At 37.3% G+C, this 25,960-nt stretch overlaps 1 protein-coding gene across 1 annotated transcript; it reads right to left on the bottom strand.

Annotated features, from left to right (window-relative positions):
- On the bottom strand, positions 1-25,595 carry tpo (thyroid peroxidase). The gene is made up of 14 exons (XM_044375462.1): positions 25,562-25,595; positions 21,191-21,275; positions 20,909-21,069; positions 20,517-20,646; positions 19,324-19,453; positions 18,251-18,451; positions 17,323-17,814; positions 8,462-8,720; positions 6,021-6,191; positions 4,279-4,516; positions 3,885-4,093; positions 3,596-3,769; positions 1,713-1,851; positions 1-182 (listed from the first exon to the last, which is right to left on the bottom strand). Exons 1-13 carry the CDS (start codon positions 25,593-25,595, stop codon positions 1,838-1,840), a joined length of 2,298 nt encoding a protein of 765 aa, XP_044231397.1. The 3' UTR covers positions 1-182; positions 1,713-1,837.
- Positions 25,596-25,960: the final 365 nt, after the last annotated feature.

Below are 25,960 nucleotides of genomic sequence, written 5' to 3'. Positions count from 1 at the left end.
TTTTAAAAAATCAAATAAAGTTTCATTTAAAAAGTCACTTATTTCATGTTTCGAAACACAATCAGCAGAATCATGAAATATACATAAAGAAACCAAAGTTAGCAATGTTTCCCTGAGTTTGGTTATGAAACAATGGAGCATTTCTGTGTCCACTGCATTGTCCGCAACTCAGTGATGATTCCCTGTAAAAAAAACAAACAAAAAAACAAAAAACAAAGAAAAAACATGGTTATGGATATTTTTAACACCAGTCAATGGCAGTCAATCATTCCATCCTATGAACCATTGTATTAACAAGCTCTCACACCTTAACTTTCATTCTTTCATATAATTTCCAAAGACTGACAGGTCCTGTCATGTTAACACCCAATTTTTACGACATAGAATCTACCGGATCTTACCGAGTCAGATTTATGTGTGGACCTTTACAGAACAGAGACTGTGCTTATTGAAACATGACACTGACATGTAAAATTGCCAGCACTAATTACAGTAATTATTGAAACATCAAAGGATAGGTTTCGTTTTAACTTTGGTGGGGACATTTTTTGTCAGACGGCCAAAATAGTTGTGTACGTGCACTTGGTATCCATCTCTATTTTTCTTTCATATGCGCAAGTGCACAAACACATGAAGAGCATGACTCTGCAAAATGTTTACTTTATTGAATATGTATTTGGTGACTTGCCTGGAACCAGACTTTTATCGTTGACTTTTCTCAGATTTTTATGTTTTATTTTACTTAACTACTTAACTATAAATCTCAGAACAAAATTAATATTTAAAATTGACATTTCATAGAATGTCACAATAAAAGTTACACATAAACATAAACAACAACATAAAAGTATAAAAGCCTGTAGGTAATGTGTTACTCTGTTTGAACCAACTTTCTGTTATGTTTTCAAATTCTGCAACTCTGTGTTTCTTTCAGTTTGTTGGTTTGGGCAACACAGATGAAGAATTTCATGACAGAGTCATAGCAATGCTCAAATCTACCTTTAAATCATCTCAAAAGTGTCTATCAGTATTATAATTTTATTTATTTTAAAAAATGTTCACATCTTAATGACACATATACAATAATAACTCTGCTAAAGATCTACTAAAAGAGGAGAGATGGCATTAAATTTTCATTCGAGCACGGTGTGCTGTCATGCTGATTTGAGCATGTTCTAAATATCTAGTTGACCAATCAGATTGCTTGGTTGTGTTGTATAATCTGTATTATACAATCTGTATTATACAACATGTAGTTCTGACCAAGCAATCTGATTGGTCAACTAGACATTTAGAACATGCTCAAATCAGCATGACAGCACACCTAGCCGTGCGGAAGGCGTAAGCGCCTCATTCCTGACCGCATCACAGTCGTGCCAACAATGACAGTAAAGCACACCCTCTCGTGTAATATTGCTTAATTACAGAACATACTTATTAGCTAAGATTAGCTGTTTCTGACACTTTGGTTCTTCTTTAAAAATGACCTGAAGTCTTAATTGACTTTGAGAGGACGTATCACCAACAGTAAAACAATTATTTAATTAAACAACTTATCAAGCAACAATCACAAATTAGCTACCAACACCTCACACATGAAATTTAAATATAATATCAACTGACCAATGTTAGTTTTGTCCAGTGAAGTCGTTTTCAATTCTGTGACATTTGAAAGGTTGAAATATAAATAGTATCTGCTTAAGATTCATCACCGTTCATTCATCACCGACTCCACTGCTGCTGTTGGGCTGGTCATCAACACATAAAACAGCTTGAAGTTGAGGGTTGCCAGATCATCAGGTCGGGTATCCCCCATATCCTGCTCTTTTACTCTTTGTCATAATAAGCCACCTTTTGCAGAAAACACAGAAACCTGGCAACTCAGCATATATCTTACTGTTAACATTATGTGGAGTTAAAATGGAGAGATTGTTTGAGATCTCTAAAAATATTGGTAGGGACAATTCAGCAACACCTTGACATTCATCCATACCCAAATCTACGCCCATACTCTGAAGCTCACTATTTAACATGATCTTGTTTGTTTAATCCATACAAAAAACTCAGTGTAAAAACAAGTAGTTGAGGTTTTACAGGTGGTTATGTTCCAGACTATTTCTTGGACAGGAGCAATAAATTCCTGCAGTCATGTCGTCACCATGAGGTTGCCTGGCAACCAGTGGAGACTTCAGGAAGTCAGTTAGAGTTCCAGTCTTTATGCTAAGCCAGGGTAACCAGTTGCTGGCATTGGACAGAAATGAGAGTGGTAACGATCTTCTGATTTTGAGACAAGCTACTTGACTTTGACACTTTCAATGTGTGACTTTGTTGACTGATGGTATGATCAGATCTGAGTATAGATAGTATAGATCTTGCACTTAACTTGGTTTTTATCCCTTATTGTTGCATTCAAATAATTGCTGCTGGTTTACTCCTGTTCTTATTCTTTGACTATTGTATCTCTTATTTATTTCTTATTTATTTCTTATCATTTTAAAATTTTAATGGTTGTCTAAATGTTTGATTTGTGACACTTTTGTTTTTATTGACCCATGCAAAAAAGTGATTCTGCTCTCGTTGGACCACCCTATATACAGTAAATAAAGGTTGAATGAATGAAAGGATGAATTCAAAGTACCTGAGATTAGACTTCTAGAGCAACCACAAGTACTGTAGATTAAAATGAGCTTTGTGTGAGTACTTGAACAATCTGAATAATTTAAGGTGCCCGAGAAATGCTGTCATAATAAGGACAATGCCAAGTACAAGCTAAAAAAAAACAGGCTGCCATCATGGTCGAAATGGCTTGTTTGTGTTACATTTCTTTTCTCATCTTTATATAATTATATAAATAATTATATAATTCTATTATAATTATATATCTCATAGTTTTCTCATGATCACATGGGAAGTCTTCTCAGAAATATGGGAACATTTTCACAGAATTATATGAGGGTTTTCTCAGAATGGTTTTAAGAATTATGCAAGTTATTTTCACAGAGTTGCCAAGTCAAAATTATGAAAATCATAATGAAAAGAAAATGTCTTAGATTTGTTTTCTCTCACCTAGGTTTAAATATTGATTATTGATTTAGCACAAACTTTTCAGAGGTCTGCAAGGTCATTTTTATATTCGTCTGACATAAATGTCTTCTTGAAAGATGGGATAAAACATTTTTCATGTTGTCCGCATGGAAATGTATATCTTTTGATGCAGGTGGGATTTAAAAAAAATGCAATTTAATCATTTCAGTTATAAAGATGCCCTATTCCCTATACTTTTCCTGTTGGAACATCTTTTCTCCATCACTACCAGCAGATAGCAGTGAAGCTCCAGTCAGAGAGGAGCACTATACTACTGTATGCCCAAGGATAGATATGTGCAGGGGCATGTCTGTGCTGCAGAAAAAGTATGTCTAAGGCTAATCTGATAGATATGTTTTAATATTCAGCACTTAATACAATGAGGACATGATTTTAACCAACTAACAGTTTAGTCTCCCTTTCATGTTTAACCACTCCACACAAACAGCATAACATAGTCAGTACGAACAAATGTTACGAAACAAATCCATGCCAAAAATAGTTCACATACCTGTACATTGTGGGGGTTGGTCACTCCACTGATTTCCCTCACAAACTATCGCAGCAGCACCCTTTAATTTGAAACCATGGTAACAGGAGTACAGAGCGACCAATTTGCCGGATGTGGAGGACAATATGAAATCCCCATTCTTTATCTTTCTTGGAGAGCCACACTGTTCTAAGTCTGGAATTGAGTGATAAAAGTTTTTCACATTAATGGGTATTTGAACAATAAAATTCAAAGGACTGTTGATGTGTTTTTGCATGTAGGAACTAGCCCAACAATTTCCCAAGCCCACCTTGGCTCTTCTCCTCTCCCCAAGCTTCCAAACTCATGGATGGTATGTGGTCACAAGAGATGTAATCAGAGGGGTATTTCCCATATCTGAAGGAATCGGGAGGGACTTCCCTTATGTCACTGTTGTCACAGATGATCCGAGACATGGAACCTTTTAAAAGCTCAGCCTTCTGTTGTTGGGTGAACATACAGTCAGCCTCCCACCAAAACCTGAAAACAGACAGGATGATCTTTCCATTTAAAATTAAATCTTTCAATAAATATATTTGACTAAAGACATGAACACACCAAGAAATTTCCTTGAAGATGAAAATTTGAATCACTGAATTCATGTTCCGTCATGATACAAGGTCATATAAATAATATTGATACATAACATTTTTTGTAAATGTTACCTATCACCCTCACGAAGTGCTTTCATCTGCTTTCCAATCAGGCAAGCAAAGAGGGGACCAGTCCTCGAGTCTGGCAACAAGTTTTCAACAAGTCCTCCCAGCCATACATCAATATTGTCAGGATGTTTGTATATTTTTAGTATCTTCTCAGCAACCCTGTCATATCTTACAACCTCTTTCAGGTCATCTATTGTCGTAATGCGCTTCAGTCCACAGAATGCTCTCCAATCATTGTATCCTGAAAATTAATGTCAACACAGTATTATTTAATAGTGAGCATATTTGCTTGCATTTCAAAGAATAGTTCGATATTAATTGAAATAGCCTTGTTTGCTTTCTTTCTGAGAGTTAGGTGAGATATCCTCATGTCTGTGCAAGAAATATATAACTACAGTCCACAGCCAGTTAGTTTAGCTTAGCATAGAGACTGCAAACAGGGGAAACAGCTAGTCAACAAAAAATGAGCTTAAACCAAGTGTAAAAACGCTGAGCTGTGGTTTAATAGGGGGTTATGTGCCAGACTATTTCTTGGCTGGGAGCAGTGACTTCCTGGAATCTACCCTGGTTGCTTGGCAACCTCATGGTGACTGACTCCAGGAAGTCATTGCTCCCAGCCAAGAAATAGTCCAGTATATAACTCCCGCTAAAACCACCAATCATAATTTTTACACTTCTGTTTTTATACGCAACAAGATATAACATGTTAATTAGTGAGCTTTAGAGGTGCTGGTAGGTTAAGACAGAACCAGAACAGCTGCTTCCCCTGTTTACAGTCTTAATGGTAACCTAAGCTAACCAGCAGCTGGCTGTAGCTTCATATTTATCGTGCAGTTAAAAGAATGGAATTGTTCTTCTCATGTAACTCTCAAGAAAGCAAATAAGCTTATTTCCCCAAATGTCAAGGTATTCTTTGGAATCAGTGTTAATAGACATTCTGAAATACATTTTAAGGTGCTTACAGAATATGAGGTATTAATTCTGTTTAAATCTGTATTTTGAAGGGAAAGTGAAGGTTGGAAGCACTAGCTCAGACTCTTGCTTCAACAAACCATTGTACTGACTCTACAATGCTGTTAGTACTGTGGAAACGCACCTGTCTGAATAATGTGAGTGTTAGCTCATTTTCAATCCCATGTCCAGGTTGAAATAATAGTTTGTGCCCTTTTGCACGCCAATGTGGAAAAAACATATCAAGTTGTTTGTAACTCTAGCATGGTGTCTTCTGACCTTTGAGTGACAAAACTATGTAAAGGGTTGGTACTGCATTGTTCAGTTGTTATGTTCCCATGGTCATCACTGTAAATAGTATTAAGAAGCAGGAGGCAGCAAACTTCAGAGACAAACTGGTAGGACTGGGAGTTGCCAACTCAAGTTAGTGAATAATAAAAAAAACATATCAAGTCATTTGTAACTCTAGCATGGTGTCTTCTGACCTTTGAGTGACAAAACTATGTAAAGGGTTGGTACTGCATTGTTCAATTGTAATGATCCCATGGTCATCACTGTAAATAGTATTAAGAAACAGGAGGCAGCAAACTTCAGAGACAAACTGGTAGGACTGGGAGTTGCCTACTCAAGTTAGTGAATAAGTTATTGGAAACTTATGAACATAAGGCCCTGAAGAGTTTGACAAAGGGAGGAACAAGTTTTTAACCTCTTAGAATTCCATAGGGCGTTGTTTGTCACTCTAATTTGACAGGTTTCAGTGAATGGTATTGAATGGCTGTCAGCCCAGGACTTACCAGGTAGAGCGTGATCTCGTCCTCTCTGTAGGTTCAGAGAAGCCAGGTCCATGTGTTGTGGAATTTTAAGAACAACCAAACTCTCCGTTACCTCCTCTGTCAGCAGCATATTTGCGCTAGCAGCTGCTGCTGCAGTTCCAATCAGACCTCTCAGGATTGGTTCAACTCCACCTAGACACAAAAACAGTCATACTTAAACTAGTTCACAGTCAATATAAAATACAGCTTTTTGTTTTCTTTTAGGATGCTGGAATACATCAAGTGCACATAAGAAGGATTATTATTTTGCTGGTTTACATTTAAGTTTTGAACAATTTACACTTCAAAACTAAGAGATCATATTACATAATATCACAAAACTGCAAACAGCATGCTAATTTTTGCCAATCCAGCCAATTTATTAACCCAAACAAAACCAAAAAGACATAATACAAAACATAATATATATTGTCAGGGGAATACAATTTTCAATGGATGGAATCCGTTCTTTATGCTATTTAGAAAACAGGTGTGCATATCATTCCTAAGCTTGGATTTTCTGATTCCCCTTGACTCACTGGTCTGCAAACTATTTCATTCAAACAATTCTAAAGATTCTTGTTCTAAATTTTTAAAAAAATATATATTTTATTTAGGTTTCAATCTACATCATATACACTCACCAGCCACTTCTTTAGGTACACCTGTGCAATCTAACCCAATCCAATACATAAATGTAGAATTTATGGCAGAGCTGTTGTATCGGATTGCATTAGATTGTACAGGTATACCTAAGGAAGTGGCTTGTGAGTGTACACTTCCTGTATGAAAAAAAAGAATGAATAAAGTTGTATTCACAGAGACGGAATGGATATAAAGAGACAGATTGATCACTGTGTGTAGGTGTGTACTGTATGTGTTTGCGCCTTTAACCTCTCTTATTCATAGTCTCAAGTACAACAGTTGCATTGCATAAACAAAGAAGCTGCATTGTGCAACAGAACTGTTTTCAACATATTGTGCCTTTTGTGTAAATAGTGTTTTCCTCTAACTTCTTTGGACTGTAGCTTCCAGTCTGCACTGGACTGATTTACAGTTGAGTACACAGACAGGATGAGCAGCAGCACCTCCAAGACCAATGTTACTCCCAAAGAAAAAGGTGGATTGATCTATCCACTTGTGTTTAGGTATTTGGTGTCTTCTTCTTGTGTGATTGACTGCATTATTGTTGACCCACAGTAATGCAGGACTGTGAAGTGGTAAAGTGAGAATGGAGCTGTCAAGCTGAAGACTAGACTTTGTTCTGGCCAATGGGTTCCCAGATTGTCCATTCTTTACAAATTTGTTTTTGTTTTTTAAAAAGCCTAAAATAACAGACAGTCCTCTAATATCTTTCTAAAGCTATTGCTGTTACTAAAGCCTCATGCACTTTGCTTCAGCATGTGGAACTATCCAAAATTTGACAGGCCTGCCATCGCTAATTATGGTTGCTAAGCAGTGGTTGTGAGTTGGTGGTGGAGCAGTGTTATTCACATCATTTACACAAGTAAAAGTAGCAATACAACAGTAAAAAAAAACATAAAGTAGCAATACAACAGTAACAGTGTCATATAAGGGACAGTGTCCACCTGTCCCTTATATGTTTAAGTCCTGGATTCATAGTAAAAGTCCTTCCTATGCAGCTGAGTGTCCCCTGTCAGTGGAGTGTTATTGTATACTGTATAATATATCATAAGGGAGCTTATTTTAACTACTCCATTGACTGTTGGGTAGTTTCCTCTATAACCATGCATCATATTTTATAAACTGATCATCTGTTTAAGATCTTCCTTCATCTGCAAGGTAACTTGTAACTACAGCCGTCGAATAAATGTAGTAAAGCAAAAAGTACAATATTTGTCAATGAAGTAGCAGAAAATTTCTGCCACTGTTTAAGCTGACTGGACAATCTCTGCTCAGGGGATGAGTTTAGCAAAGTTTAGTTTATTTGTGCCTACTGTTCTCATCATGATCACTGTCTTAGACATCATCACGTAATTTGTAAGCTATAATCACACCTTTCACACTACTGTATAGGGCAGATGAAGTGCTTTTGCACAAGTCTACCCAGACTTATCCAGAATTAATTGAAAAGGACCCTGTAGTCTGTAAAATGGATTATTGAGCCTCCTGAACCTGGAGCACACTGTTGGGGTCATGTACTAGATATAATATATTGGAGCAGGTTTCATACTCAATAAAAATATGTCTCTCAGTTTCTATTCAGTCATATTCTTACTTATGAGAGTCACTTGATTTGCATCCAACAAATTATAATACTAAGAGAGACGTTTGATGCTGAAGCTGACCTAAATATATACGTGAGAATTTTTTCAATCCCTCCACTCTTTTTACGTTGTGTTAAGTGTGCTCACAGGATACATTATTAGTTCCAATAGGCAGCTTCATAAGAGTGTACTGACCTTCTTTGACAATTCTCCATGGACTGAAGAAAGTGTTGTGCAGTCTCAAGTGGGGGATGTGCTCATGTTCCTGGAAGCTCTCATTCAGTCTCCCGAGGATCGGAGAGATGGTGCTGTGGCCAAACCGGAATGCAGCGGTGGCAAACACATTGGAGGCTGAGGGGTCCATAGTTGGATCATATCCCCCATACGGTCCAATGTAATGTTCAAAAGACTCTGGGCCAATGATTTTTGGAACATAATCTCTCATGGTTATGATCTGGGAGTCAAAAAAGAAAGGAGAGATCTTAAAGAAGCAAAAAGATTCTCTTAGGATAGTCATGAAAGAAAATCAAAATCTAAGGATTGTGTGCATGACTAGAATGCTGTAAAGCCACACATTTTACATCATGGAACAAGAATATCATAGTAGCAAAACAAAAACACAACATATCCTGCTCAGACATCATTAATAATATCTCATGAATGTGAATGCATGAAGCTAAAAGAAATTCCCATAGGATTTCTGTAACATCCTGAGTTTAGACATATGATTGCACATTTGTTCCTTCACAGTTCACTGCGGAGAATTTCATCTGTCCTCATCACTATTTATAAAGGCCTCAGTTTACCACCTGAATCTTAACACGTCACACAAATATGCATATACAAGCCAATGCAAACAAACGCACACACACTCTCTCTCTCTCTCTCTCTCTACCTCTCTTTTCTTCGACCTTCTTGCGTGGGATCACATTTGGTGTCATGCAGTTTTGGAAATGCAAAACTGAGCATTGGCACCAGAAAGAATTTACTGTTTGGTTGCTTTGAAGAATGTAACTACAGTTGCCTGTAATCTAATGTAAAGGCAATCTGTTTAAAATTAATTTGTTAAAGAAATAATGATGGCAAAGACTGGAGAACTTAATTTACATTATTTATTTAAGTTGAATTTAAACAACAGACTGAATAACAAGGGTTTCAGACTGCAGTCTGACTGAAAACCAACTGAGCCAATACAGTTAAAATCAGTCCAACTGGCAACCCACAGACAGTAATTAAAGTAAGAGTATTCTAATGTGTGCTTATTATGTATTTGTAAGCTGCGAACAGCATGCTGCACAAGCTGATCATCAACATCATGTCAACTGTGAACACAGGCTTGACTGACTCAGCTCTAATCCACAATACTGGAGTTCATCTTGGTCATATTTGAGGAACACCAGACTGCAGTGTCTGAGATATACAGTATATCTCTTTAGCAGTATTTATGACTTATAATTAAACCTGCTTACTGATCTTTTGGCCACTTGCGGGCAGGAGAAACAAGCTGCAAGTGTAAATACTAACTGACCATTATCACCTTTAAGTTGATATGGTGAACTTGCTAGCAAACAGTTGACTATTTACACATCCAGCAGATCCAGAGCAACATTAACATTCATTTGGAGTCTTGTTTGTGTCCACCTGACAAATTTAACTCCATTATTCATTTTCATTGTAGCTAGGCCTATATTTTGGTCTACAAAAAACTCTGGCATTTTAGCATCTAAATGCTCCACTGTGTTCACTAGCTAGTTGCTAGCTTTGCCCATCTATCTGCTGGGCAGGTAGGTAACGTACAGTGGGTTTTTTGAGCTTTTTGGCTGAAATCAGCTGCCTGTTGTATTTGGAAATGACACAGAAGTGGTGACAGTGAACCAAAACATTAAAGTTATGGGCTGTAAGATCAAAACAAAGAGCTGAAAGATGTTGAAAGATGCTGAAATGCTCCGTAGAACTGACAGGAACTGCAGTTGCTAGTTAGCCCATTAACTGCAAAACATCTAGTCTACTGTTTATTACTGCCAATGATTTTACAAAGTATACAGTAGGTTTTTAGATTCATTTCTACCCTTCAAGCCATTAGTTTCCATTCATTTTAGTGATATACAAATGTCAACTTGATACTAGACTTTGGCCAGGACCATTTGAAAACAAGATTTCATTATTAGCTGTTAAACAACAAAAAGAGAAATTCACATGATTCTTTTTACAATGTCCACTTTTGCTTATTGTTTGTCATTTGGACTTAACTTTCTGACAGCATATGAAATGCAATGCATGAATGCAATGCATGAATGCAATGCTCTTAAGCAGCTGCATCTCTAAAACTAAACACTAAATAAAACACAGCTAACTGAATAGGTCTGGCCCTTTAAACTGTTAAAGAAAAAAATGTAAAGTTTTGAATAATTCTCCAGCTTTGTCCAGACCACTTAAAAAACTAAATAGAACATAATGATGTCTCTCTATACAAAGCAAACGGCCATGTATACAGGACACTACAATTGAGATGCAAGTCAGACTGACCCCAGATGTTGTTAGTTGACCATTTTTATTTCCTGTTTCCTGAGAATCATAGTTTCTCACTCTGTATTGAAATGGCTTCTGACCTTTCCATTTATTTTCTGCAAGCCTTATAGAGCACCCCCCCCCCCCCCCTTCAAGTGGCTGCTCATTCAGTTGGACTGAAAGTATGAATAGTTTCACCTGTCTGGTCCTCCCTGGCCTCCATTACTGACTGGGCGGGAGGTTGCGGTTGCTTTTTTATACTCGGGAAATACTGTAGATAATAATTAAAATATTAACAAAAAAACTGTTTTGCTCCGCCCCCTAAATTCATGGACATGCATTGCCATGGCAACAACCAAAAGAGAAATATGGCGGAATCCAGAGCGATGCGTCAGCTGTAATCACTTCTGTTCCACTCACACTTTATCATGAGCGAAAAAAAAGTCTCATCTGAGCACAACAGTCCATCCACACTCTCCGCCTCTCTGCGGCCTCCCACTTCTCACTGGACCTGCGTTCAGAGAACCAGAGCTGTGTATAAATAGATTTTTTTTCGGGGCACATACAGAAGGGACAGCTAGCGGATCGTGAGGAGCTGTTCACTGAATTTGGCAAAAGATGCACTGGATTAGAATCGCCAACTCTACCTTTAAATGTACTCATAATGCTATGCGGGTGGGAGTTTATGCATACAGTCAAAACAAGCATTAATGGACTAAAATGTTTACATACAGTACCTTTTTTAAGTATTTCCTCCTAATTGGAGTACAGTATGAGTTTATCTGGGTTGTTCTAATCCAGCTTAGTTGTAACATTAAATGTCCCTACCAAAAACCAGGCTCCTTGAATGACTCAGGTAAGAAGGATGTTCTCAGTGTATTCAAAGATAGCTTCTGTCTCTTTATTTATCCTGTATGAGGCATGGTGAAGGAGAAAAAATCAGAGCCATATCGAAATTCTTAAACACCAAAAAATATATCACAAATGTACTGTAGACAGTTAGAGTTGTATCTGACACAGTTACACATTCCGTAAACAAGTACACATCCACTAGCATCCACCTCATAGCACCAGCCTTTAAACCCTTTTAACTGTTGTTAAATGTTTCATTTCCTACTAATTGTATGCACCCTTGGTCTGGAAGTGGGTTTTTTTCTGGTTGTTAATTACTGGCATTGCACATATTTTAATGCATTAAAGTGGTGCTACTACAATGACTTGTCAAGAATGATGCAGTGTGTAAACAGCTTTGTATGTTACAGTTGCCCCGTGTGAGCTTGTTTGCTGGAAACAGCTGCTTGAGGATTTAAATGGGGGACTTGGTGAGAGTTGTTGGGATTCAACCATACGGACTGACAAACCAAAACTATGATTTGACGAGTTGGCTGTTTTTTCTCAGTGGGCTTGGATAACTAGGAGACTTTTCACATTACAGGGAGACATTTGACCCAGTGTTCATACTTAAAATATTACTTAGCGGAGCTTTAAACCTATTTAATAGTTAGTTAAACCTATCTTTTACAGTAAGTGCATTACACATTTACCTATGTACGTCTTAACCATCTAGTGCTTTGTTATGTTTATAAAATAACAGGGTACTACACTTGCAACACAAATGCTTCATCTTTAAACAGAGCTGTCACTAGCAACCTTTCCTGCTAAAGTCTGTGATTTGTAATTGGAGGTACTCAGTAGATATCTTTGTCCAATTAAGATATCAAAAGTTAATTGAATTTGTAAATGCCAAACTCGGATATCTAGACAGAATTCTACTAATGAGTTGAAATCTCCTGGTTCAGTGTTTGGTTGGATGAAAGCTTACCAGCATATGGTTTCATATTAAAACTAAAGGTATAATATAAAATCTTTTCAATAAAACATGGCCACTAAGGACAACAAAGGAGGTGCAATAGATTCCCTTTCACATCAATAGTAGGTCTTTGCCAGGGGATCAGGAGATGTTTATTCAGGATAATGTCAAGTGTGGAGCACATTTAACTGACATTTGACATGATTACTGTGGCTCACTGAATCTACTGTGCACCCCAGAAATATTTAACGTTGCTTTCATTAATCTCTATACTGAAGCTGCTGAACCTCATCTGTTGTCATAGAGGTCATGTTGAGCATGTATTGATGTGTATAACTAAGGCATGAGACACTGAAGCACATTTTTTATGGTTTTTCTTTTCACTATAAATGAAGTGGAGCTTACTACTAGTAATCACTGCCTTTTCAACTTACTGGTAGCTGGGAAATAAAGCACTGCTAAATTCTGTATTCACACACAATGAATAACATCCCATCTCAAGAAACAAAAACAGAGAGCTTTAGTACTTATTTAATTCTTATTCAGCTTTGAGATATTTTTTGCTATGGAAAATAGATTTCAGTCTGCCAGTTTGCAGCCTGGTAAGACCAGATAGTGCCTTACATTTCAGTCCACTTCCAAAACAGGGATTTTCCAAGCTGGTCATGGTTACATGTACAGTATGTAAATCCTTTACCTGCCTTTTATAACTCATCCCCACAAATTATTTAAAAAAGCCCTCTCCCTTAGAGCCCTCTCTTTTTAATATTGTAAATCTCTTTCCTCTGGCATTGTCCCAGAGTCACCTGAAAATAGCAGGTGTTAATCCGCTGCTATAGTCAAATGTCAGCCCCCGAAATCTGAAAGATTACAGACTTATTTTCACTCCCCTCCGAAAAAGCTTTAGAAATTTTACAGTCTAGCATTAGGGTCACTTGTCCCCCTCACTGGACGCAATGAATCATCTGTATTAAAACATATTTTGTTCATTATATTTCATGCAGAATGTTTGCAGCAGACATTCTTCTTCACCATTAATAAAGCTCCCAGCCTACAGCTAGTAGTAGTGGCTGCTATCAACAGTCAGTCCAATCAGTCACTGTTGCACATGGAAACAACCTGCCTGCCATCCATTGCTACCAAGAGGGTAACAGCTACAAAAAAAGGTAACAGCAGCAACAAAACCTCACTTTCTACATTAAAAAAACAAATGCAGAAAATAGTACAAGGACAGAGAAATATTTGTTTGTGCAAAGTGGCATGAAGCGTGAGTGTTTTCTTTGCACAGACTGTTTATATGATGAAGGATTATGACTTGACTGGCACACTCAAATTTTGACAGTTTGTCTGCTTGGCTCAGACGCCTGCCCTGCTATGAAGAGCCTCATGTCATACTAGCAGAAATGTGTCTGGGTTTTGCACTGAGCGAAAGAGAGACACATTAGCTAGAGAGCAGCAACAGAGAGCATTCAGAGACACACATTTCAAACCACTGAGGACGTTGTTATTTGAATTTTTTTTAAAAAAAGATAAGAAAAAAAGAAGCAAAGTGTCTAAGTGACATTGGCATACTATATAATAATGCTTAAGTTGATAAGGCCAACTTTCGCATTACAAATCCAGTAGCCTCTCATTTCCTGGACTAATAACTTAAAACAATGAAAGAACTTTAGGAGCTGTCGGAAGCCAACTTTGCCTCCAACTCTGGAAAATACAGCATCACCACTGAGCTGATTTGTGAAGGAGACTTGTGCTGAGAGTTTACAGTGACAGCAAAACACTGGATCCCATGGCTTGTTGATTCTTACAGTCATCAGATTTAAAACAGCTGTAAAGGATGGACACGTTCTGAATCAATTAAACCCGAAGAGATTTTACTGTATACAAGAAAAAGAGTTTTGGGGCCCTATTTTAACAATCTAAAGTGCATGGCGCAAGTGTATTTAGGGTGTGTCCAAATCCACTTTTGCTATTTTAATGGCAGAAAAATGGTCGCTGCGCCAGGCGCAAGGTTCAAATGGGTTGTCCATAGTCTCCTAATTAATCATGGGTGCGTTTTGGGTGTAACATACAATAAACCAATCAGAGTGTCATCTCCCATTCCCTTTAAAAGCATGCTGCGCTTGCACCTTGGCAGATTGCTATTATAATGGCGCATTTGCCAAGTAGTAAGAAGGGACACTTCTCTGCAGAGGAAACAGATCTGCTCATGCGCAAAGTGAAAGCGCACGATCCATAACGAGCACACTGCTGCTCCTGGAGCCTCCCGTGGTGAGCCACAGACCACCAGTTTAAGATCCTGTTCATTAATTTGTTGTGAATGTTTATTTTTTTAATTACAGCTTTGGTTTCTTTAAAATCGTTTTGTTCAGTCATGGAGTAACAGCTAAAATCAGCGGGGTTTTAATTGCTGAAAGTATGGAAACCTGATCTCTTTACTCACAAAAATTTTAAAGAATATTTGTTAAATATTGTTAAAAAATTAAATCATTAATTTTAATCATGTAAAGAATCATCAACACAGTTATCAAGACTTGATCAGCTCTCCAAGGTTCTGATCCTGCTGCTGGCAGCAGCTAGAAGCTGTGCAGATTTGTTTCCTTCTTTAGTTTAATCATTGTTTTCACCTCATTTATTTCCTCATGTGTTCCTCATGTCATCATGTACTGATGCAGCAGGAAAGTCGATCTGTGTCTGATCCATTGTTGTCCATCTGTTTAAATACCTGCATGTATTGCCACGTTTTGGTCAAATAATTAGGGCATAAGATAGGGCCCTTTCACTCTTTGTCAGCTCAACTTACATGTCAGTTGGTATTCTTACATATATAGATATTCATAGTGGCACTAAAATAAGCAGTTGCTCCTCACTCACTATAGCAAGCATCTATATGAGTGTCTTTTTATTATGACAAAAACCTCTCCTCTAACAGCCAATTTATTTTTTATCCAAAAGATTGTTTTCAAAGGTTTGAGGACCACTCTTGACCTCAGAAACATAAGTCGAGAAAACAGTGTTGCCACAATAACTGATCTGGTGTTTTTGATCATATCATTTGATCTTCCTCAGCAGATGGAGTTTGCTTGGTTGTCATGGATATGTGGATTTCCATGCAAAACATTTCAGAGCACTTTAAGATCTTCTCGTCCATGTTGGCTTAAAAGCTTAAGTGCAACTCTACAATTCTGTGACAAGTGGGCATCTGCTGATGAAGATCATGTGATATGATCAGAAGCTCCAGAACAGCTGAGATTGTTTCCTCAAGTATTTTCAGATATATTGTGTTGTGTTTTGTTTTATGAAATAAATCACCTAATGGAATGTAGCTGCTCCCATTTGATTTCTTTTTTATTATTTATTATTTATTTAAGATGTACAGTTTTTAAATACATATGTTTAGATTTTTTAAAAACAAAGTAATACAATGGTTATACAATGTACTAATAAGGTGAATAGCCAGCTGTATGAATTCAACAGATGTCAGCCTAGTAGAGTTTTTAAACCATGTAACTCTGATGGAATAAATCTTGGTGTTTTTGTGTCCTGTGAAGCGTTACTGCACTTCTGTCATTGCAGTTAAGTTACAGCATTAAATGCAAGAATTCTTACTTTATCTGTACAAAAGCCTTATGAACGCTGTAATGACCCTGAGTCACAATTTGCTTCATTATAGTAACAATATCTTTTCTGTTAAACCACAGATGAATAACACTCCTCCGTTTTCCCTTCTTTAATAACGTAATCGCACCATGCCCATCTGCAGATTATGAAAGCACTACATTCATAAATAGATAAGTTTGTTTCCCCTCAGGCATCGTTTGTGTTACTCAATAGAAATTATAGCTCTGAATCAATTTGGGCTTTTTCCCCATCAGACAGATGTGTCTTCAGTCTTAGGCAACATTATCTACCAGTAATGGAGCTTGAGATTGTAGGGTAAAAAAAAGTGCACACTCCGCCCCCTACCCACATTTCCTGTTTAAAAGTCTGCTATTACTGGTCCTGAATGACCTCATACCAACCAGACTACAGCTTCCATTTGATTTCTCACCATTTCTTATCAGCCCAGAATCACAGTTAGCATTTACAATACCGCTATCAAATTTGAACCTGAAGAACTGAATTACAGAGGCTGTTCTGCATTTACTTATACAGTACCTAACCAAACTACTCATTCATTCAGTCATTCAGTCATTTTTTAACTTAATTTCAGACCTATGCAAGGTTTTGACAGACAGGAATTTTTGATAATTCAGATGTTAATATTTTACTTCAGCTATAAAAGGTAAAAATTCAGTTGTCAGGTATAAAAAAAGTGGTTATTTACCGTATATTATCCATCAAAAAGGTATTTACAGCACCATTCACTGCACACATTCAAATTAGAGCTAAAACAATTATTGGTTTAGTTGATTAACAGAAAAATAATCTGCAGCAATTTTGATTATTCATTTTTAAAGTAATTTTAAAGACAAAAATACCAAAAATTAACTGGTTCCTGCTTCACAAATGTTAATATTTGGTGGTTTCTAGTCTCCTGTGGGAGTAAACTTAATGTCTTTGGGTTTTTGATCAATGAACTGACAAAACACTCAATTTAAAGCAATAGTCTGAGAGGCTGAGGGGTACTGAAACTTTTGACTGCTTTAACAGTTTGTAGACCACAGTGCAGTTTTCAATCGGCTCAATCAGGATTTTAGTTTGGCATATTTGAACAATATCAGTTACTGTTACATACCTGGTGCAGAGCTCCAATAATCTTGCGGGTTTCTTGGTATACAGTCTCTGGGCTCCAGTGATCATTGAGGTGTTTCAGTGCCTCTGCAATTCGATTGTGTTCCCTCAGCCACAACGTATGCAAAATGGTCAGGGGCAGACCCTCACTGACCCGACTGTCTCCAGCACTGAAACACTCCACTCTCTCCCCATGGAGATCCTGGTGGCAGGCTGATGGCAGAGTGGGTACAAAAGGAAGGTATGGTCTTCCTTTGGGATCCTTGAATTGATTATTGATAGCAAGTTTCCCATTTAGGCCAGAGAGGTCACGGAGGGAGCTCTCCAATTTTGGAGTGTGGCCATACACAACCGAAGCATCAATGAACGATGTGATGGCGTTCATCTGTTGTTGCTCCAGAGCTTGCCTAATATCTGATCCAAAATTGATAATGCAGGCTGGTGTGGAGCGATGAAAAGGCATGCAGCCTTGTGCACCAGAGAGCATATCACCTGTCTATAGAGAAGACAAAATAATTTATGACAAGATGCTTCAAAAGCATCTTAAACTTCTTTTGATCTATCTATCAAAATCATTTGTTGTTGTGATCATGGAATTTTAAAGGAATCATTCTCTCTTGCAGAGTTGGTGAGGCATAGAAAATTGGCATTAGGCATAGAAAAGTGAATTCCTAGCAACCTCACATTGATGACAAGAGTCCATAAAGTTTGTTTTTATGCTAAGCTAAGCTAAGCTAAGCTGTTGTAACAGTACTGTAGGTTCATATTTAATGGACAGATATTAGAGTGCGATCAATAGTCTCATCTAACTCTTGGCAAGAAAGAGAATAATTGCCAAAGTAGTACTTTGAAATATAGGATTGTAGGAAGTGAAGAGGCAAGATAGCAGTAAGCAAAAGGCAGAAAGTCTGTTTTGTCTGCTTTTGGTTTACCTCAATGGGAAAGCATGGATGCACATTTTCACAAGTGTTCAAACAGTCTTCGCCGGTCCAAAAAGCAGTATTGGCAGTGCTTTGAGGGGTAAAGGTTATGTCATGGTCAATGTACTGGCCCCACTCCACCAGCAATTGAGAATAGGCATCATCTTCATGTTTGAAAGAACTCCTCAGTATTTTCTTGCTGACTTCCCGCGGCTGTTGACACAGAATGTATTTTGAGTGACAGTGAGTAACACCGTTCACAATGTACAACTGCATTTTTACCCAGCCGTTTCTGCAGACTTGTCATTTATCAGTCAGTATTTTTATTTTTTTTAATCAGTGACAGATATGATCATATTTCTTGTGGAAGGCCTATTGTGTCCTAGTCAGTGGTTATGATGGATGATAGCTTTCTTGTTGATGTGAATTAGTTCATTCTTTAATTCATTAAGCAAATGGCTTCATATCAACCAAGGGGCTGTGATAGCTTCTTTTCTTTCATATTCTAATTTATCCAAAAAAGGAACTTTGGCAACTGATACGGTATGTATCCAAGATGTTATTTACACAACCCCCTTTTTATAAGAGAGGAAGTAGTTAGGATCAAAGTGTATTATGTATATCTAATACACTTTAGTAAATTATAGCTCTTATATGTGGAGGTAAACTGCAGGCTGGATACAAGTGATGCATATTTGATGAGTTCTTCCACTAAAAGGACTTCACTGTGAGTAATGAGTGCATAAATTAAGACTGAAATTTAATGCAAATATGAGCGTAACAGTTTCATCTGCTGTTTGAAAAAAGTAATGTTTATCCACATGACTAGAAACTAACTCCTTTTAAGCTATGAAAAAAAGTGTCTTTTAAAGCACAGGCCACAATATTCAAATGCAACTGCAATCTATGTCATCTCACACACAGTTGTGCTGTTCCTAAATTGCTGTGGACTTTATCAGCTGTAAAACAGGTTACAAAAATAAATCGAATAATACATTAACTTGGGTTTGCAGGGTGAGCTTGTTTCATTTCTAATTTCTCCACCAAGACTTTTGTGTCCCTCGGACCAGCATTTTGTAGATTACCGAGGGAAGCTGGAATCCATTATGGAGCCGTCCTCGGTTCCAACCCTTGGGTTCTCTCTCTCCGTCTTCGTATTCAGCTGGAAGCCATCTGACCAAGGCAGTGTTGGCTGCTCCCCAGAGAGGATTTTGCCTGACAAAAAAAAACATGAAGCTTGTCCAAAAATACTGCAATGCAAAACAGTATATGGCATTACTGTATGCAACATCATTTGTTTTTCACCAAAAAATCATCAAGAGTTTGAAATACAATTTTTTGCCCAAGGCAAATTAATATCAAATACTCTTTAATACTGACTGATACAATAGTGATTCAGCATATAGACAGTTCATGAAAATGTTTGTTTGCTTTATGAACATGTATGCAGGTGTCCCTTTTCCTTGGGATCATAAGCTGCACCATAAAATATTTATAAACTAATATCTATTCTAATACAAATATAATAATAATAACAGAAAAAGTCACAGCCTGCATGAACACAATTAATTGCACCAATGCCTGTATTGTCATCAAACTGTCTATCACTACGGTAAAAGAACATGTAGCCTACAGGAGCCTAGAGTCTATGGAAGTTCATCACTGCCAATTTTAAAATAAAATCATTCTTTTAAACAGAACTTTTATTTATCATTTGTATGTGTATGATGTATGAATTAAATGAATTACATTAAACATGTTCATATTTGGAAATGCATCATTGCTGCTTAAATGAAACTGAATGTGAAATGGACTTTGTATTTTCATCTTTGACTTGGTAGATAACGTGCTACCTACTGTAAAGTTGAAATTGAAAATGCAAACTGGCTGGACTGTCTTCACCAATTGCAATCAAGTACTATTTTACTCACTTCATGTTTGCCAAAAACATGATTCACGTGATTTACTTCCATATACAGGAAATAATCTGCCTGTATTATTTGTTCTTATACAGTTTCCAGTATATTTTCCTTTATGTCACCAGCCTTGGTTCTATGATTGATAAAAATTCAGCTCAGTTTATTATTTTATCTTTATTGTCCCACAAGAGGAATTTCTTTTGCAGCAAGGTATCATAAAAACATGACACAATGAAAACATAATACAACATTGAAAGTGTCTGCACTATACATACACTTCAGGCATATGGATATATGTTAAAACACAAGGAAAATAGCAACAAGGAGAATAAAGACAAAGTATGAAGTCAGTTAGCTACCTGTTATTGCAGAGGCCAGATATGGAGCGGTACTTGCTGTGATGACTGTGCTGACAGATGGCGGGATGTGTTGGAGGAGGACACCGTGACAGCTCTGCAATGAGCTCCACATCCCTCCATGAAAGCAACTCTAGCATGATGACATAGTAATGTTAAGAAAAATTTAATGGAATTTACTCTTAAAGAGCAAATCACTCACACAATTTCAAATTTCCTTTATGAGGACTTTGGTCATAGCCTTAATGCATGTAAGTTATTAAGTGTTGCTCATGACTCATGGCAATGGACCAATTACAGAATTTGGTGGTGTTGTGGGTTGTTTTGACTCAATAGTGTTTCTTAAGGCTTCTTGAAGGTGAGAAGGTGGATATAATGAAAAAAAGCAATTCTACCTGGTGCCGTGACATCCCTTTTATATCTCTGTCTTGCTCTGTTTTTTAGGACTTGCAGAGTTGTTTGAAAAACCTCTGCAGCTTGGGAAATCTCCAGGGTCTCTGGCTCAGTTTGCCGAAGGAATGTAAACACATGCGTTGAAGACGAGGGCGTGCTTCGTCTATTCATAGAAATTGACACATGAAAGGAAAGCTTCAGTTCTTTCTGTCCTCTTTTGGACAGGTATTGTTTCAGTGAAAATAGAGGCAGACAACTTAAGAATTCATTTAATAGTTCATTACCGTTGTGTAGAGCGGAATAATGCCTCATCTACAATTTGATGACTTTCTTGACATGATGCAATAAGCAATTTTCTGATGGAGGTGGCTGGAAGATATATTGTGACACAATAGCATAAAAATAAGTTAAAATAGCATTACATACTCCCAATCTGTGGCAACAATATCAACTGTACAGGAAATATCTGAAGTTTCTACTTTCTTACATTAAATTAAATTTTAGAGAAACTCTACTACATTTACTAACAGCTAAAGTTACTTTTCAGATTGCCATTAAGAAAACATTGGAAATACAATGCATTGTTATGTATTGAACCAGTTGTTCCTAGCCTTTTTGGCTTGTGATCCCTTCTCTAAAGTCTATGAGTTCTCTGCAGTTCCACCAAAGAGTGATTTCCTGACAGTTTCATTTAAAAATCAGTTTGAGGATCCAAGAGGTTAAATTATCCAATATTTTAACCAAAAAACAAAATGCAGAAAGAGTTAAATAAATGAATACAGATTTATATAGCAGAATTTTCCTCTCTTTTCCTATCTTCCTTATCTCATGACCCTTCAAATTTATCTTGTGACTGTGGAGGGGGCCCAACCTCTAGGTTGGTAACCACTGGATTAAACTATGCTGCTGTACATAAAGTATAGTTAAAACTAGCTCCACCTCAAAAAACTATGACAGTAAACACAATTTAAGCATTAATACATCAGTAATATTAATCTAATAATGTTATATCTAATAATATATCACCTACATGGGCTATTTTTCTGCAGAATGATTACTTTTAATTTGGTACTTTAAGTGCATTTTGCTTAGAACACCCATTTTTGAATTTTGACTTTTTCTTTACTCGTAATGTAGTATTTTTGCATTGTGATATTAGTACTTTCAGTACTTTTTAGTACTTTCAGTTGACTGTATAGCAGACCACAACAACAGAAAAACAGAAATCGGAATTTCAGTACAAAACAAGAACATGTTGTCTTCAGTTCAATGAGACATAAATACGTTGACAATCCTACAAGTATTATATCTCCTGAACAGATTTAACTGAGGATGAGTGATAACCAAATGTGGTTCATAAAATATTAGTATGATTATATGCTTTCTCCTAAAGCAAACTGTATTTCAATCAGTCCTTCCATTTCTTATATTTCAACTATTATCATAGATTATCACATATTTTAGATTGAAATAGATTTCAGCAAAAGCATTCATGTAAGATTTACTTACAATTGAACTGTCTGTCATCATCAGCTGAAAAACAAGGGAAAATAACGCAGAACATCATCACATGAACAAGTAAACTGAAATAAGCCATTCTTTGCGAGCAGTATTTTATGATATAAGAGTCAAAGTTTTCCCACAATAACTCTTGCGACTTAAGTGCTGTGCGCACTGTCTAACCACTCCTTTTATATTCAGGTAAAGCAGGGAGCCCATTGCCAAGGTTAAGTAAACCAGCCCACACGAGAGTAACTCAGAAATCGAGTGTTTCTCTTGTCCTTGGTTGACTGATTTGAATAAGCACTGAGAAGATTAGTCTCTGTTAGGTCAGGGTTGTTCATGACGTTCATAACTGTGTGTTTTATCTATACTTCTACAAGCCCTGCCGTAAAGGGAAGATTTGGTCTTGCAAGGAATCTTTTTACATTGGTGTGTATTGCTAAGGCTGTCTTCAGGAGTGAGATTAGGGGAAACGTTGTCTTTTGTTACACAAGGGGTTGGAAGCCTGTATAAAGTGTGTAGATTCACTGTGAATGCTAAGAATTCTGTATGTACATTGTGAACACTTTGCTTCCAAGATCCAGAATAGATGCTTTCATGTAAGACAACAGAGACCTGACCAGAGAGTTTTATTTTTATACATCACTTTAAATATTGTTTTACCTAAACCCTCTTAATAGACCTCAATCTGAAAAGTCCGTTTGAGTGTAAGTATTGATCAGATAGAACTTGTCATTATCCTTTGTCAAATTTTACTTCATATATGTAATTGTTTAAATGACTGAACACAGTATCAGCAGCAGCCATTGCAGTCTTTTAATGGGTTCATGGTTCTGCTTGCCTCCCTGTGTCTTCATCCTCCCGAGTCTGTTTTTTAAAGTTTTAGATGCGGTGGGATTACGAACAGTAAGAAAGGCCACCACAGCGGTCCTAAAGTTGCCCTGGAAACTTCTCCTCATCACAGATACTTGAGTTAGCATTCAGGGTCCAATGCTGCCAGTGGAGTCAACTGTGAGAGTCACAGCCCATTGATACTTGAGCAGTGCACTTGAAATTCGTGCTTGACATGGTGCTGATGCAACTTCATGATGCTGTGTGTGTGGCAGCAGCAGGCAGTGACTTCAGCAGCGGGCTAAAGATCATCTCAGTTGTAGCTCTCTTTGCAGTCTTGCTGTCACGGTGCCTGGTTCAGCTTCAACACAAAACTGTTTAAACAAATGGATCTTGAGTTTGTAAAGAATGTAGCAAGTAAGAAAACTTCATGGCATACAGTACCAGTCAAAAGTTTGGACACACTTTCTCATTCAAGTTAATGTGAAGGTGTGTCCAAAATGTTTGATTGGTACTATATCTGAATACCTTGTGCTCAAAATGGGATCAGATAGGTCAAATAATGTTCACCTGTACAATACAGAATAGTGCAATCAAATACTATGTCTCAGCAATAAACGCAACTTTGTTCAACTTTGACTGTCTCGGGAGGTGTTGAAGCCACTTTATGGTTATTTCTGCCACTATAGCATTTTTGTTGTTGTTGCATGCTGTTATTTAAATATCCCACTTAATGTCCTTTGGTCAGTTTTGGTGACAGTGTCTTGATGACTTTTTGCCAAGACTTTCCATCTTTCCAAGTTACATAATTTTGTAGTGTTTAAAAATAACTGACCTGCAATATGCAGCAACTCTCTGGCCTTGTTTTACCTCTAACTTGCCTAATGAAGAAGTAATTAAAAAGCCACTTATCCACATTTTCACTGATCATTGGTCCATTGTTTTGGTGACTGTCAAAGCTGAAATTGGTATTAAGCATACTAAAGCTACAGATAACTAATGGTCAGTAAAATGAAAATATTCATGCAGTTCTGTTTAATAACAGAACACCTCTTATAACATCTTCATAACAGAAATCTATTCACAATTTGTTTCTTACACACAAGGAAATTATATACTCTCAGATTTGACTGGTTTTAGGCTGAAAAAATAAGTTACAGTATAGAGATTTACACTGTGAAGGTGGCTTTGAAACAGCATAGACATCATAAAATCATGTAGGGAGAGAATGTTATGGAAAATATATTTTAACAGTAAAATGAACATATAAAATGTGAAAAAATAGGAACATTTTGTAGATTTTTTTGTTGTCTAGTCAAAGATTTCTTAAGGTGTGTGATAGTGGATACTCCCCCAAGAGAGGGAGTGCTGGGGTTTAGGTAAAAAATAGGTTTGTTAAACTTATTTTAACTGAGTTTAAACAAGAGGGGAAAGATATTTGGCAGGCTGATCTAATATAAGGAGAATCTCCTCAACAATTTAAAACAGACTCTTTAAAAGTGTGTCCTGGGTATTAAAATGATTTCATTTTAGTCATGCATAAGAGATTAAGATTGAGATCTTTTAATTTATTGATTATAGAAGGTGGTACAAGATGTGCGTTTTTACCTTGTGCTGCTGCAGCCTTCATGTTAATCTGACAGCCTTCAGTTCAGACACACTTATGTGATACAGAAATGTTTCTAGGTCCGACCTAGCAAGGCTGACTTAGGGGGACTCAGGTGCATATTCAGACATGAGACCAACATGCCATCATATGTAGAGGTACATGTCTGAAAAAGGTCTACAGTAAAAAATTCTAGGTCTTTCTACATGAATAGCCCTGTTTTCCCCACGACTCTCTGATTTAAAAGTAAAAGAGTCCAAAACTAAAAAAGTACTTGGCACACACAATGGATAAAATACAACAGAGTTAAAATGAACTGCCTTGGAGGGTCAACAGGTGAGTAATGAACCCATCAGGTAGGTTTGGTTGAAACTAATCCAGTGACACGATCAATCTTTTGAGCTACTCTTATATAATTTATTACCTCTAGGTTCATGTTTTCATGTGACACAAGGCAATGAAACACCACCAACAGTGTCACACAGTTGAATGTGTATCAACTTAAATTATTTCTAATATGATTTCACACGTCTCTACATTGCTGGTGGCAGGATTTGGCATTTTCTGCCCAATATGCAAATATACAGGGAGAATTGATGCATGTAGGGTAGAAAAAACACTGCAGAAAGCCATGGTTCAGTCTCCTATAGCAATGCCTGCAGCAATGTCTCCAGCTTGGCCAGGTGTTCATCGAACACAACCTATGATCACTCACCAGTGGGAAGCTGGTGAGGGATCACGTCCCTCATGGTGCAACAGCAACATGCACTGTTGGGTCAGGCTGCCTGTGTGGAGCTAAGACCTGGGGGGACAGCATTTACATCTGCGTGCAATATGCCTTCCAGGTAAGGATCCTATCAGTGACAAGAAGCAGCTAGTGACTTATGTCTAATGTTAGCAGCAACAAGGCCAGTATGCAGGGTGTCCATTCCAAAATGAGGGAAAAGGGTGAAAAGGAAACAATTGAAAAAAGGGTTAATGTGCCCTGAGGTTTTTTTTTTTTCAAGATCAACTTACTTACCCTATTCGTCCCAGCTGGGACATGAGGCCAAATTATATGCCACCACTGAACACTGTCTTGTGCTTAGGCCTGTGCTTCGTCCCATGAGAGACC

This window comes from Thunnus albacares, chromosome 15 (genome assembly GCF_914725855.1).
Source record: "Thunnus albacares chromosome 15, fThuAlb1.1, whole genome shotgun sequence".
NCBI lineage: Eukaryota > Metazoa > Chordata > Actinopteri > Scombriformes > Scombridae > Thunnus > Thunnus albacares.
The sequence above is the reverse complement of the archived record's forward strand: the minus strand, read 5'-3'. Positions and strand labels throughout refer to the sequence as shown.